The 15,414-nt window shown below is 40.9% G+C and overlaps 1 protein-coding gene across 1 annotated transcript in view; it reads left to right on the top strand.

Annotated features, from left to right (window-relative positions):
* The first annotated feature begins 11,375 nt into the window (after positions 1-11,375).
* LOC127129989 (uncharacterized) overlaps positions 11,376-15,414 on the top strand; it is a 171,717-nt gene continuing 167,678 nt past the window's right edge. Inside the window, exons 1-2 of the mRNA XM_051059076.1 lie at positions 11,376-11,704; positions 13,771-14,379. Coding sequence (XP_050915033.1) covers positions 13,776-14,379 — 604 coding nt within the window. The 5' untranslated portion in view covers positions 11,376-11,704; positions 13,771-13,775. The remainder of the gene's footprint in view (positions 11,705-13,770; positions 14,380-15,414) is intronic.

Genomic DNA, 15,414 nt, shown 5'->3' with positions numbered 1-15,414 from the left:
ACAGGTAATCGGAATGAAACCTCCAGGTGGTATCCCACAAATAAAGTGGAACACCAGGCAAACTTTCTCTGCAAGAGTCATATGAGCCCTCACAAAACAAAACTCAACAAACAGGTTAGAGAAACAAAATAGGGTAACCAAGAGTTGCCCCCAAATTAAAATGTAACCACATGAATCATGCCATTAAAATTCACAAAAAGCTCACAAAAAGCAACCAAGGGTAGGAGGCCTAAACCTCTTGTCAAACACATGCATCAAAAGGGTATCAAATTCACCCATAATACCTCATACATTTAGAGCATTCAAATTAAAGGCATAAAGATGATGGATATAGGGCAAACCTGATTGGAGAGCTTGATTGAAATTGAGTTGCACCCGTGAGGTTTACAAAACAATCTTTAGGGTTTATGTGAGGCAGAGGTGATTCTGTGCAGTTGAGTTCCCTTCAGGGTTTAGAGGCTGCTCTGAACTCTGTTAGCTCTTCTCTCACTATCTTTTTCCTCCAGCTAGGGTAATAGGAATATAATGAATTTTCTTTCACTGAAACTCTGAATTTATAACCTGATTTTTGTGGACCTGTGGGCTCAGATGAGAGAGGCCCAAGTCCAAAAATTTTCTTTTATTTATTTATTTATTTAATTTATTTTTTTTAATTTATTATTTTTTTTTGTTTTCTATATTTTTTAAAAAACCGATTGCCATGATGAAATGCAAATGCTAAATGACCTAAAAATGAATGCATGCATGAGGTGTAAAGCGTATGCTTCCAAGAAAAATGAAGGGTAAATTTTGGGGTATTACAGTTGCCCCTATTCAATCAACTGGAGACCTGGAAAGAAGATAGCAGCGACTTTCGTGCTTTCGAGGTATCAAGGGATTGAATACAATAAAAGCCCAAAAATTTGCACTGAAGTGAAGTGAAGTAACAATGCCTGTCAGAATCGGCAAAGAGGTGGTCTTGAAGAAGAATCCGTCTGACACTCTGAGAGTCAGTCTGAATACCGAAAAAGAATGTTAACCTGGATACCAAAATATATGGTAACACATAAATAACCATGGCCTGAATGCCGCTCATCAGTCTGAATACTGAAAAAAACTTCGATCTGAACATCGGGAGATATGAGATTATTAATATTGGTCTGAACACCGAGAGGCTGGCCTGAATGCCACAAGTTGTGTCGACCTGAATGTCGAAAACTTCTTCGATCTGAACATCGGAAAACTGGCCTGAATGCCACTTCGATCTGAATATCGGAAAATTGGCCTGAATGCCACTTCGATCTGAATATTGGAAAACTGGCCTGAATGCCACAAGTTGCATCGACCTTAATGTCGGAAACTTCTTTGATCTGAACATCGGAAAACTGGCCTGAACGCCACAAGTTGCATTGACCTGAATGTCAGAAACTTCTTCGATATGAACATTGGAAAACTGGCCTAAACGCCACAAGTTGCATCGACCTGAATGTCGGAAACTTCTTCGATCTGAACATCGGAAAACTGGCTTGAACGCCACAAGTTGCATCGACCTGAATGTCGGAAACTTCTTCGATCTGTACATCAGAAAACTGTCCTGAACGCCACAAGTTGCATCGACCTGAACGTCGGAAACTTCTTCGATCTGAACATCGAAAAACTGGCCTGAACGCCACTTCGGTCTGAATACCGGAAAAACTTCATGCCTGTCAGCATCGGCAGAAATAGGGAACGATAGTAGAGGCGGCGCATGGGCCAATGACACTTGCTGGGGATAATAAAGGTAAGTCATGAACAATCTTCAGTCTGAGTACTAGAAACAACTTCTGGCTTATCACTTGGGATACCAAGAATGTTTTATGCTTACATGCGTATGTTTGAATTTTTCAATGGCGTAATGCTCCATGAAAATGGAAATGCTACGCGATTTGGGAGGATGCAATGCAATATGATTCTACATGCAGGGATGCGAAATGTTGGGTAGAATGCCAAGCTGAGGCAAAGGGATCTGCTGGGGAAATTATCACCATCTTCTGAACCCTGGCAAGGCTGCTAGAGATGCACAGCACAAAGAATTCTGTGGGGAAATGACCCGCCACACGGTGTTCTAGTAATGACGAAATACCGAGATTCTGACTAGGGAGAGAACGGCACTGAAAACCTGTTGTTGGGGAAAGCGGTAGTGGTTATGGCAACCACGATCTGCGAGAGATGACTCAGCAGGGGAAGCAAACACCGATACGGTACCGAGGTTCTGCTTCAAGGAAAGAAACCATGGATCTGGCATTGGGATTATCGATCTGGCATCGAACTCTAAGGAGCAGCCGCTTCTACTGGGAAGATACAGTCTGGCACTGTCAACTCCGTTGGGGGTATATAGTCTGACACTTTCAACTCTACTGGGGAGTGTATAATCTGAAACCACCGCTTGGGGGAGGTACAACAGCTAGAGCCTGCTGGGGATCGAAGAATCCAATGCTCTGATCAGCTCTGTAGGGATAAGATACCAACTTTGACTGTTCGCGGAAAACATTGGGGAAAACATTCACGATCCTCTGCAGGGGATTTTAAGGAAATTCCCCGAGGGTACCTGTTCTGAATAGACGATCCAAAGCACTTAAAATTTACAGCAATTTTAAATGTTTATTAAGCATGTACCTGTAAAGCTCTTATGTGTCATGATGCAATGTTTATCAAAAAATTCGGACGACATTTTTGCAAACAAAACTGAAAAATGAAAATGAAAACAGAGATATGCTGAATAACATGATTTTATTGATTGAACGGCCTCTGAATAGGCATTTACATCAGGAAGCAATCCCTGGAAAGAGGTAATCGCACAACAGATAAAAACAGACATTAATCTAATGGCAATGTGAAATGGATTTCTATTGGGTTCCAATTTTGCTATGACTTGCTCGTCTTCAAGATCCTCCAGATGATCAGCTTTCTGAAAAGAGTGATTGGACAGTTTCCTATCCTTCAAAAGTTTCCAGTCATTGACACGAGATGAGATTCAGAACACAGTCATTCGCTTAATCCCTAACTTTTGCCTGGATCGCCCTTTTCGGGTTTTCAATCCACCGGGATACCCATTTTTGCCTAAGTTGCCTTTTCAGGTTTTCAACTTACCGGGTGTACAATCTTTTCACTTTTAATCCCTAATTTTTGCCCGAACCTTTTTCATTTTCTTGGTTCGCCGGGATGCCCATTTTTGCCTGGACTATTCTTTTTACTGTCCAGCGGGTCTATTTTATGCGAAGTATTTTTTAACTGCGTCTGAGTTCACAGGGGAAGTGAAGTTTTCACCATCCATAGTTGCAAGCATTAAGGCCCCACCATCAAAAACCTTGGTGACAATATACGGTCCATCATAGTTAGGAGTCCACATGCCCCTGTGATCTATCTGAGGAGGAAGGATCCTTTTCAGCACTAAATCTCTGACTTGGAAACATCGAGGACGCACTTTCTGATCAAAGGCTCTCTTCATCCGACTCTAATATAACTGCCCACGACAAATGGCTGCCATTCGCTTCTCTTCGATAAGACTCAACTCATTGAACCTTGTTCGAATCCATTCAGCTTCATCTAACTTGACATCCAACAGGACTCTTAGAGAAGGAATCTCCACTTCAACAGGTAGGACTGCTTCCATACCATACACAAGGGAGTAAGGGCTTGCCCCGGTCGATGTACGTATTGAAGTACGGTACCCATGCAAGGCGAAGGGTAGCATCTCATGCCAATCTCTGTACGTAACGACCATCTTCTGCACAATCTTCTTTATGTTCTTATTTGCCGCTTCAACAACACCATTCATCTTAGGGCGGTAAGGGGAAGAATTGTGATGCTGAATGTTGAAGTTCTGGCACAACTCCTTCATCATTTTGTTGTTGAGATTAGAACCATTATCAGTAATGATTCTTTCATGAATTCCATAGCGACAAATGATTTCTTTCTTGATGAAACGGGCAACCACATGTCTGGTGACATTCGCGAATGACGCTGCTTCAACCCACTTGGTGAAATAGTCGATGGCAACAAGGATGAAGCGATGCCCATTGGAGGCGGTCGGCTCAATCTTTCCAATCATATCGATGCCCCACATAGCAAAAGGCCACGACGAAGACATCACATTCAAAGGATTCGGCGGCACATGCACCTTATCAGCATAAATCTGGCATTTATGACACTTCCGAGCATATTTGAAATAATCAGATTCCATGGTCATCTAGTAATAACCCGCTCTCAACAATTTCTTAGCCATTGCATGTCCGCCGGCATGAGTACCGAAGGAGCCTTCATGAACTTCCTGCATTAACATGTCTGCTTCGTGTCTATCCACGCATTTGAGCAAAACCATGTCGAAGTTCCTCTTATACAACACATCATCTTTGTTCCAGAAGAAACTGCCTGCCAATCTTCTCAAAGTCTTTCTATCATTGTTGGATGCCCCTACAGGGTACTCTTGATTCTTCAGAAAGCGCTTGATGTCGTGATACCAGGGTTTGTCGTCAACTACCAGTTCAGCAGCAAACACATATGCGGCCCTATCAAGGCGTATAACATCGATCCTGGGAACATGGTTCCATCGATTCACCTTGATCATGGAGGATAAAGTGGAAAGAGCATCTGCCATCTAATTCTCATCACGAGGTATATGATATAACTTTACTGTTGTGAAGAAAGTCAACAGTCTTCTCGTGTAATCTCTGTAGGGGACCAGAGTAGGCTGGAGAGTGTTCCAATCACCATTCACTTGATTGATCACTAGAGCTGAATCTCCGAAGATGTCTAAAGTCTTGATTCTCAAATCAATGGCCTGCTCAATACCCAAGATAACGGCTTCATACTCAGCTTCGTTATTGGTGCACTTGAAAGTCAGACGAGCGGTGAAAGGCATGTGGGCACCTTTCGGAGTTGTAATGACAGCACCAATTCCACTTCCTCTGGCGTTGACGGCCCCATCAAACATTAAAGTCCACTTTTCGCCTGGATCAGGTCCCTCCTCAACAACTGGCTCTTCACAGTCTTTCGTCTTGAGGAATATGATGTCTTCATCTGGAAAATCAAACTTCATCGGCTCATAATCTTCAACCGGCTGTTGAGCAAGATAGTCTAACAGAATACTCCCCTTGATGGCTTTCTGGGAAGTATACTGGATATCGTACTCTGTTAGTACCATTTACCAACGAGCAACTCTTCCGGTGAGAGCTGGCTTCTCAAATATATACTTGACTGGATCCATTTTGGAGATCAGTAAGGTTGTGTGAGACAGCATGTATTGTCTCAATCGCTTAGCAGCCCATGCAAGTGCACAACATGTCTTTTCAAGCATTGAGTATCTCGACTCGCAATCTGTGAATTTCTTACTCAGGTAGTAGATGGCAACTCTTTCCTACCTGTCTCGTCGTGTTGACCGAGAACACAACCCATGGAATTATCTAGTACTGTCAAATACATAATCAGCGGTCTCCCTGGGACCGGAGGCACAAGGATAAGAGGATTCTGCAAATACTCTTTTATCTTCTCGAAAGCCCTTTGGCAGTCATCATTCCACCTGATAGCCTGATCTTTCCTCAACAACTTGAATATTGGCTCACACGTGGCTGTTAGGCGAGAGATGAACCTTGCAATGTAGTTCAACCTCCCTAAGAAACCACGAACTTGTTTCTCTGTTCTTGGCTCAGGCATTTCCTGTATCGCTTTCACTTTGGCCGGATCCACCTCAATCCCTTTTCCGCTAACAACAAAACCCAGTAGTTTTCCAAATCTCACCCCAAAAGTACACTTGTTCGGATTAAGCCTCAGCTTGAATTTCCTCAAACGCTCAAACAGTTTCTGCAAATTCACCAAATGTTCTTCTTCTGTCTGAGATTTGGCAATCATATCATCAACATAAACCTCGATTTCATGATGAATCATATCATGGAAAAGAGTCACCATCGCTCGCTGATATGTTGCTCCGAAATTTTTCAGACCAAACGGCATCACCTTGTAGCAGAAGGTGCCCCATGGGGTTATGAATGTTGTCTTCTCCATGTCTTCTGGTGCCATCTTAATTTGATTATAGCCAGAAAAGCTATCCATGAAGGAGAATACCGAGAACTGAGCCGTGTTATCCACCCAAACGTCAATGTGAGGTAAGGGGAAATCATCTTTAGGACTAGCCCTGTTCACATCCCGGTAGTCAACACACATCCGTACCTTTCCATCCTTCTTAGGTACCGGAACGATATTTGCAACCCATGGCGGATAATTTGTGACTGCTAGAAACCCTGCATCGAACTGTTTTTGCACTTCTTCCTTTATCTTGACAGCCATCTCTGGTCTTGTTCTTCTGAGCTTCTGCTTGACCGGAGGACAACCTTTTTTGAGAGGCAAACGATGTACCACGATGTCTGTGTCAACCCCTAGCATGTCCTGATAAGACCAAGCGAAGATGTCAACATACTCTTGCAGCAATTCAATCAACCCCTTCTTCACACTGTCTTCCAAAGCAGCCCCTATCTTGATTTCTCTCTTGGCGTCCTCGGTGCCGAGATTAATCACTTCAACAGACTCTTGATGCGGTTGAATGACCCTTTCCTCTTGTTTTAATAACCTGGTAAGTTCTTCAGGGTGTTCACAGTCTTCATCACCCTCTTCTTCAGCTTGAAAGATTGGATTTTCAAAGTCGAAGCGAGCCATAGCAGAACCGTTATCAATAGGATCCGGTGATGTGCATCTGCATGAGTGATGGTATGTGCTTATGAGTGTGAAAAAAAAGAAAAAAAAGTGGAAACTAAACAAAACATTGCCATTTTTTTTGAAAAACTGCAAAAATAGAAGGACAGGGAACGAAATATTTGAATGCAAAAAGACGTCCTTTATTTATGATAAAAAATGCAAGTGTCACATAGATGAGCCCTACAATGAGTCATTATGCCCTGGCGGAACGTAAGACTTGGATATGCATGAATAAACAAATAAAACTACTCCTCCAGACAAGTGGCTTGGACAATCTCCTCAGAAGACCAATTGTTGAGAACTTCACCCGGGATCCTCGGACGCACCCAGTTATCGATGTCGCAATCACTATCCCCATCTTCATTATTGACCGCAGAGACTAATTTGACATCTCCTTCAACCATGTTAACGTTGGCTCCACCATGCTGGGGCATGGGATTGTTGACGACATTAGGAGCTGGTGCAAAGTTAACGGCCTTTGAATCAATGAGGTCCTGAACTACGTGCTTAAAAGCTTTGCAGTTCTCAATATTGTGGCCAGGTGCCCCAGAGTGGAAGCTACACCTAGCGTTGGTGTCATAACCCACCGGAAGCCTACCAACGGGAGGAGCCAGAGTGCGCCACTGCACAATTTGTAGTTGTTGAAGACTAGAAAGCAACTGAGCGTACGACATTGGAAGGGTGTCGAAACGCCGGTCCATCGTCCTTGGCCTCGGTTGATAGGCGGGTCTGTTACCCGGTTGTTGTGGTTGGTACTGAGCTGGTTGACGCTGTGGTTGTTGTTGTTGTAGTGGTCCTGCAGCTGGAATGGTCACGGCCGCAACATACGGTTGCTGATGATAGTTCTGAAAGTTATTCCTCCGGTTATCCCTGTTCTGATAAGAAGATATGGCACTTGCATCCCCTTCTCTCCTCTTCTGTCCCTGAATGAACGGCTTCTTCACCCCTGATGAGGACCCATCTCCACTCTGGGTCTTGTATGTCCTCAGGTAATTCTCCGCCCTCTCTCCGGTAGAGACTACATTAGCAAAATTAGAGGCATTGCAACCCACCAGGCGCTCCAAATAAGGTCCGGGCAGAGTGTTCATGAACATGTTAGCCATTTCTTTCTCCAACATAGGAGGTTGAACACGGGAAGCTGTCTCCCTCCAGCGTTGAGCGTATTCTCTGAAGCACTCATTGCTTTTAAGAGACAGATTTTGAAGTTGAGTTCTGTCCGGAGCCATGTCTGCATTATACTGATACTGCTTCACGAAAGCCTCAGCCAAATCCCTCCAGCAACGGATGTGGGCTCTGTCCAGCCTCATATACCATTCCAGGGATGCCCCAGCTAGGTTGTCCTGGAAAAAGTACATAAGCAACTTTTCGTCATCGGAGTATGCAACCATTTTACGGAAATAGGCTTGCACATGGGTCTTCGGGCAAGAGTTGCCATTGTATTTGTCAAATATCGGGACCTTGAATTTCGGTGGCACTCTCACACTTGGGACCAACCCCAAGTCAGCAACATCTACTCCCAGAGGATTCTATCCTTCCACTGCCTTCAACCTCTCTTCCAATCTTCTAAACATGGGGTCCACACCATGACCCATACCAAAGTCTTCCTGCACCAAGGGGAACTGATCGTCCTGATCATCATGAACAGGCTGTTGACCGGAGGTGACATGTAGGATTGGGATAGGCCCCGGTCCATCGGGTCCATTAGCCTCTCCAGCTGGAGGATCAGTCACCGTCTCTGGTTGAGCAGGGGGATTCCTCTATATCATCTGCCTGAGCTCTTGCTGTCCCTGAGCCACCCATTGAACCACATCCATGAATTGATTCATGCAGATTTTCATCTCGGCGAACTCTGCCTGTAGGCTTTCCATTACTCTCTGTTGGTTTCTGCGGGTACCGTACCGGTGAATGCCTGGGTCAGCTATCCTATCGATGGAACACCAAACAAACTGAGAACACTGTGGAGGTACCTGTTATGCAAGACATGCTAATGAATATGTAAATGCAATGACATGTTTATCAATTCCAAAAGTATTCTACCCCCTTGATTCCAGTCTCTCAATAGATAAACGATGTAAAAAAAACTAAGCCGTTGATGAGAACCAAGAAAATTCCAACTAGAATCAAGTAGAAGATATAAACCCCATAGAAATGGATAAACATGTGTGAATGATTATGAATGCAAAATGATGTGATGCAAAATGATGTGAGTCCAGTGCAGTGGCATGGGAATCAGGATCACTGTATTTGCTTGAACATCTGTCAGGTTGCACTGTCTGGAAAGAAATTAAGAGCACACCAAACAAAGGTCATGGGATGAATCATGTTATCCTTAATATCAACCACCCATTTTGGTGGATTATGGTTTACACCTTATCAACACCCAAGTTTCATTGATATTAAGGATACCTGATCGGATCAACCATGAATCAAGGGTTTGTTGCAAGTCACGAGCATGGAGTTTAGGTTAAGAACCACCCAAAAGGAGTGTACTAAGGTTTAAACCTGCCAAACATGATCTACAAAAGGTTCCCATAGTCATAATCCCATCTTTCGGATATTATCGGAGGAACGACTACTCGTATTCCAAAAATATTCTCAAGAGAGACTCTTATGAGTGTAGTATCGCGTAACAATCGTATCAAATCTTACACTTGAACGACTTTCGCACTACGTCCTACGAATAGGCCAAGATGGGTTGGTAAACTAAGGTCCTTGGCTTATAAGGTCTATATTGGAAAAAGTAATGTCTAACCACAACTTACTTGTGTGACATTATTGATCTCAACATGACCTCCACCAAGTGAATGGGCTTGCAAGTCAACTTGCTAAGGAATAACTCCACACAAGTCGACAAGACTATGCCATTCTCCTATCCTAAGTGCACTCGAGTTCGGGTATAGATCTCATCTCACAAAGATCACCAAGCAGCCATAGCCAGCCAACAGATACAGCAATGATATGTACACAATGCAATAAGGTAAAACAGGTAAATAAATAACTGTACAAAAGCATGAACACCCAATAAATAAACAAACTACAAAAGCTAGGAGGGACTCGCTTAGGGAAACCGGGTCCCCAGCAGAGTCGCCAGCTGTCGCAACTTGAAAAATACAGTGTGCAAAAAAACAACCGGCGAAAGAAAATGACAGAAGAGTCGCCACCGTGCGTTATTTATCCCAAAGGAGGGAAAGGAAACGCTCGAAGTAAACCTAAAAGGAGGAAAGGAAAAGACAAGGTCTGGCAACCAAATCTTGGGTTCGGGAGTCGGTTATACGAAGGGAAGTTATTAGCACCCCTACGCATCCGTAGTACTCTACGGGATCCACTTTTGTAGTTCTTGTCTAAAGGGTGTGAGTTTATCTTGTGCTGTTTACTAAAAAAAGGGTTGAATGAAAATGACTCGCGCGGATGTCGCATCCACTGCATACGTATCTCATATGAATATGAGAATCAGAGTCTTCGTAGCTCGGCTACCTAGGGGTTGGGGAATGTGTGCTCGCTCAGAGCAAGCCGTAGTTCGGCTAACTACGGGGTTATGGATTGGGTTTTGGACGAACGACGTTACTACGCAATCTACCGGATGCTCGACCTTTGGACTCTTAGTCACCTATAGTAGAAGGAGTAAACGTGTGTTTGTCGCACCCCAAAATTTGACTTTGGCTTTGTTGACCACATCTTGATTAATCTCGTTGTCTCGTATTCATCTCAATTTCTTAAACTTCGCGTGACAACTGGTTTGATTAGGTTTTGTGTGTTTTCGTTGCTTACCGTGTTGTATTTCGTTGTTTTAGCAAAACCTGGCCGATATCGTTGCCTCGTATTTATCTCGCATATCTTTGTTGTGCGTGGCATCGCTTCGATTAGGTTTTGTGCGTTTTTATCTATTTAATTGTTTGTTTGTCGGTATTTTGACTGTATTTCGAATATATTAGAGTTTTCGTATTGTCCGATTATTTGTGATTGTGTTCGTCAGCGTTTTCGTGATGTCGTGTTGATTTTATTATTGCCTAGGGTTGTTTATTTAATTACGTGTTGTGTCGTGTGATTTAATCGAGTCTGTTTGAGTCGTGTTGTTGATTTTACTGGTTTACCGGTTTACTGGTTTATTGGTTTTATCAATTTGTCTGTTTTGCTGTGCAAATTGTCATCATTTTTATCGCGTTCGTGTCGCTCGATTTTATCGTATTTTAATCGTGTGCCGTTTAATATTATTTGTGCTTAATATTAATTATGTTTAGTTGTTAATTAGTTTATTTAATTAGGATTAATATTATATTAGTTTATTATTATTATTATTATATAATATATAAATATATATTATTAATTTATGTTAGATATTTTTTAGGTTTCTTATTGTTTAAGTAATCTAAATATATATTATTAATTTATGTTAGATATTTTTTAGGTTTCTTATTGTTTAAGTAATCTAAATATATATTATTAATTTATGTTAGATATTTTTTTAGGTTTCTTATTGTTTAAGTAATCTAAATATATATTATTAATTTATGTTAGATATTTTTTAGGTTTCTTATTGTTTAAGTAATCTAAATATATATTATTAATTTATGTTAGATATTTTTTAGGTTTCTTATTGTTTAAGTAATCTAAATATATATATATATATATAGATGTGGTTAGTAAGAAAAAAAAGGGAGGAGAAAGTGGATCAGTAAGGAAAAAACGTGTGGTGAGAGAAACAGAGAATTGAAAAGAAATATTTTTCCAAAAGCATTACCGTATTTCACTTGTTCTTCATTTTCGGTAACCCAAAATCGTCCCGATTATTCACCGAAACACAAAACCGATTTCATATCTTTGAAGTTCGTTGAGTCCAGGTCACAAATATCCAAGGTTCATTTCATTCCGGCGTCGTTTCACCGATCAAAAGCGACGTTGAAGTCAGGTACTCACGAAGGCAGCCAGCACTGCGTCGGTGACGGTTTCCAGCTTTCGGTCGATCATTTGAACGATCAGAAGTTCATCCTCTTCACACAAGGTAATATCTTCACTTATCTCTGAAATCGGCAAAGTTCCGGCTTGCCGACATGTGTTTTAATATATTATTTATCTAAATATATATATATATATATATATATATATATATATATATATATATATATATATATTATTTTTGTCTATTATATATTATTTGTCTAAATGTACATATATATTATTTTTGTCTACTATATATTTATTGTCTAAAATATAAATATCTATATATATATATATATATATATATATATATATATATATATATATATATATATATATATATATATATATATATATATATATATATATATATATATATATATATATATATATATATTACTTTTGTTTACAAAATATTATTTATCTTTTATTATTATTTTGCATATATGTTTTATTTAAATGTTAGTTAAATTAATTATTTGTTTAAATGTTTATTTTAATTAAATATTTATTTATATCAAATGTTTATTTTGTCTAAAGTAAATGTTTATATTGTTTTTTTTTATATTTGTTTATGTTGTTACTAACCGTTTCGTTTCAGTTTCAGCTCGATTAACTCCACTAACTATTCGTAATACTAACTATTCATAGCTAACTGTGTTGTAATAATTTACTTTCTCACATTTTTTATGTTCTGTATTGTGTGTTTAATCGTATTGTTCACGTTTTATGTTAAAAAATCGAAAAATCCAAAAAAGAGAAACCCGATGCGATTCCAACGGTCGCCGTTTAAGAAACCCTTTTCACACACTCACAAGCTTACTCTTGGGCTTCCTTACAATGAGCCCATTTATTTATTGTTTCAGGGTTTAGGCTCATTCAAAACTTTTGCCAGCTTTGGCTTTTCAGTTTAAAAACATTTTCAAAAGGACGTGTCAGTCTCGAAGCCTCCCGCCTAGGTCGAGCAAGAGATGGCAAGACATGCCAATCTAAAATCAACAAAACAGACTTTCCCCTTTTCTTTTGGGAGAACTACGTGGATTCTGATTTCTCCATTGCGCCTTGGAGATACGTAGGCATGAAGTCTACGATTTTATCGAGTCCAAAAACAATAAAATCAAGTTCTTTTCTCATCTCCCCAATCAAACGATCAAAGCGAAAAAAGCAAAGCATTCACATAAACATAAGCAAAAAGGTTCCTGTGGAGTACCACAGATGTAGAGGGTGCTAATATCTTCCATTTGCATAACCAACCCCCGAACCCGTAACTCTAAAGGGATTTATCGTTATTTTCCCTTCCTCTTTTTGGATAAAATAAAAGACGGTGGCGACTCTTGCATTTAAAATATTTTTCAAACGGGTTAAGTTCAATCAATACTTAATCTCGTGAAAAATCCCGCCGCGACAGAATGGCGACTCTGCTGGGGATTACATGATTAAACTTATTTGAGGGTTTAGCCTATCTTTGCTTGTTTATATGTTTGCTTTGTGAATATTTGCTAAATTGTATTGTTTGTAATGTTTGTTATTTTGGGTTTTGGGGGATACTTGTGATAAATCCTATACCCGGATTTGGGGCACATTTGAGATAGGATGGATGATAATTCAGGTTGACTTGATAGGAGACAATCCTTACCGAGTTGACTTGAGCCTTTGTCCGCTTGGTGGAGGCCTCTTTGAGGGTGTTAGTGCTAAACAAGTCATTTGTGAGGCATTATTGCTTTCGACGGGCCCGTGAAGCCAAGGACCTTAGTTTACCTTTACCCCATCTTGGCCTTACTTAGGATGTGATGCGGTGACCACTTCGGACCAAAAGTCTGGTTTGGTTGATACGCGATATCACACTCAAGCGAGATTCTTTTGAGAATAATATTGGAAAGCGAGCAGTTGCTTAACCCGGTATTATCCGAAGAAGGATCCATAACCTTGGGAACTTTTAGAACCCGTTTGGCAGGTGAAACTTAGAACTTATCTTGGGGCTTTGTCCTAAACTCCATGCTGGTGATGAACTTTGAGCCTTGTTTTGTTTGACCATGTTTGTGTTTGTTGCATTCATGCATGACATGCATTCATTCCCATCATTTCAACCTTTTTCCAAGGAACTTAAAGTGAGGATTGCAAATATTGCAGGAAACATGGATTTTGGACGGAGAAGTGTGAAAAAGTACAATCTCATCAATCCAAAGATAGATGAACTAAAGAAACTGGTTTCTTCGATCGCAGATCCTATTGGTTTCAGAGACAGATATGGGGCACTTATATCTTTATTGACACTTAGGATGGAAGAAGGGTTATTGCAGACATTAGTACAGTTCTATGATCCAGTCTATCACTGTTTCACATTCCCAGACTATCAACTCATGCCTACATTGGAAGAGTATGCCCAATTGCTTCACATCCCAGTTGCTGATACAGTACCTTTCTCTGGTTCAGAAAAGTTACCCGAGCACAGTTCTCTTGCAAAAGTGTTGTACATGAAGAAGTCAGAATTCAAAAATAACTTCACCACCAAAGGAGGACTTCCAGGTTTCACTGCCAAGTTCTTAATGGGGAAGGTTTCTTATTTTGCCAGTCAAGGTTGTGATATTATTATGGAGCATCTGTTCGCCTTGTTGATCTACGGTTTGTTATTATTTCCTAATATTGAAGGTTTTGTGGATTCATATGCTATACGCATCTTCCTAAGTGGTAATCCTGTTCCAACTTTGCTCGGAGACACCTATCATTCCATCCATTACCGTACTTTGAAAGGAGGAGGAACCATAGTCTGCTGTATACCGTTACTCTACAAATGGTTTGTCTCTCATCTTCCTAAGTCAGCTACTTTTTGGGATCGCAAGTCAGGACTTCAGTGGTCACAGAGGATTATGTCTCTTACCCAGTCAGATATTGCATGGTATAGTAGAGTTTTAGACGATGTGAAGATCATTGATAGTTGCGGGGAGTTCCCCAATGTGCCCCTCATGGGCACAAAGGGAATCATTTCTTATAATCCAGTACTTGCTAGGAGACAACTCGGTTACCCTATGAAGGACAAGCCTCCTAACATTCTTTTAGAAGGTATTTTCTTGAGGGATAACGAGGAGGACCCTACCATGAAAAAGAGAGTAGTAAGAGCTTGGCATCGGGTTTGTCGCAAAGGGAGACTTGAATTGGGTAGGAAAGATTGTACCTCCTATGAGCCGTACCTCCAGTGGATCAGAGCCAGAGCTATACAGTTGAAAATGCCATACCCACATCATGATCCTATCAAACCCGCTCCGTTGAAGACCCCCTACCTTCCGCTAGATGACAAAGAAGAACTCCAAGCCACCTTGGAGAGGGTCAAGAAAGAGAGAGACGCTTGGAAGGATAAGGCCCAGGTGCTCAAAATGGAAAATGAAGAACTTCAGAGACAGTTAAAGGAGCAGAGTGGAGAAGATCGTGCAGGTAAACGTCCAAGGGTGCAAGAGGATTTATTTTCCTCAGGCACAACAGATTACTCCCAGATTCCACAGTCCTCAGGTGCATGGAAAGGTCTTGTAGACAGTTTGGTGAAGGAGAAAGCTTTTATGCAGAAGGCCTATGAAGAAAGAATTGAGAGACTTGAAGGACAACTCCTACTTGTTTATGCTCGTCCTGATGACACATGTCCTTAAATGGTTTTCTTGGTTGTATTTTGGGTTGATAACTTTGTTTTGTTATCAAAAATGTTTGCAATTCTATCTTTTCCTTCACTTAGAGTTCCTTGGAAAATCATTCATTTTGCATATCCATGCATCACGTGCATACAGG

Source organism: Lathyrus oleraceus, chromosome 3, assembly GCF_024323335.1.
Source record: "Lathyrus oleraceus cultivar Zhongwan6 chromosome 3, CAAS_Psat_ZW6_1.0, whole genome shotgun sequence".
Taxonomy (NCBI): Eukaryota; Viridiplantae; Streptophyta; class Magnoliopsida; order Fabales; family Fabaceae; genus Lathyrus; species Lathyrus oleraceus.
This window is presented reverse-complemented; position numbering and strand designations above follow the sequence as displayed.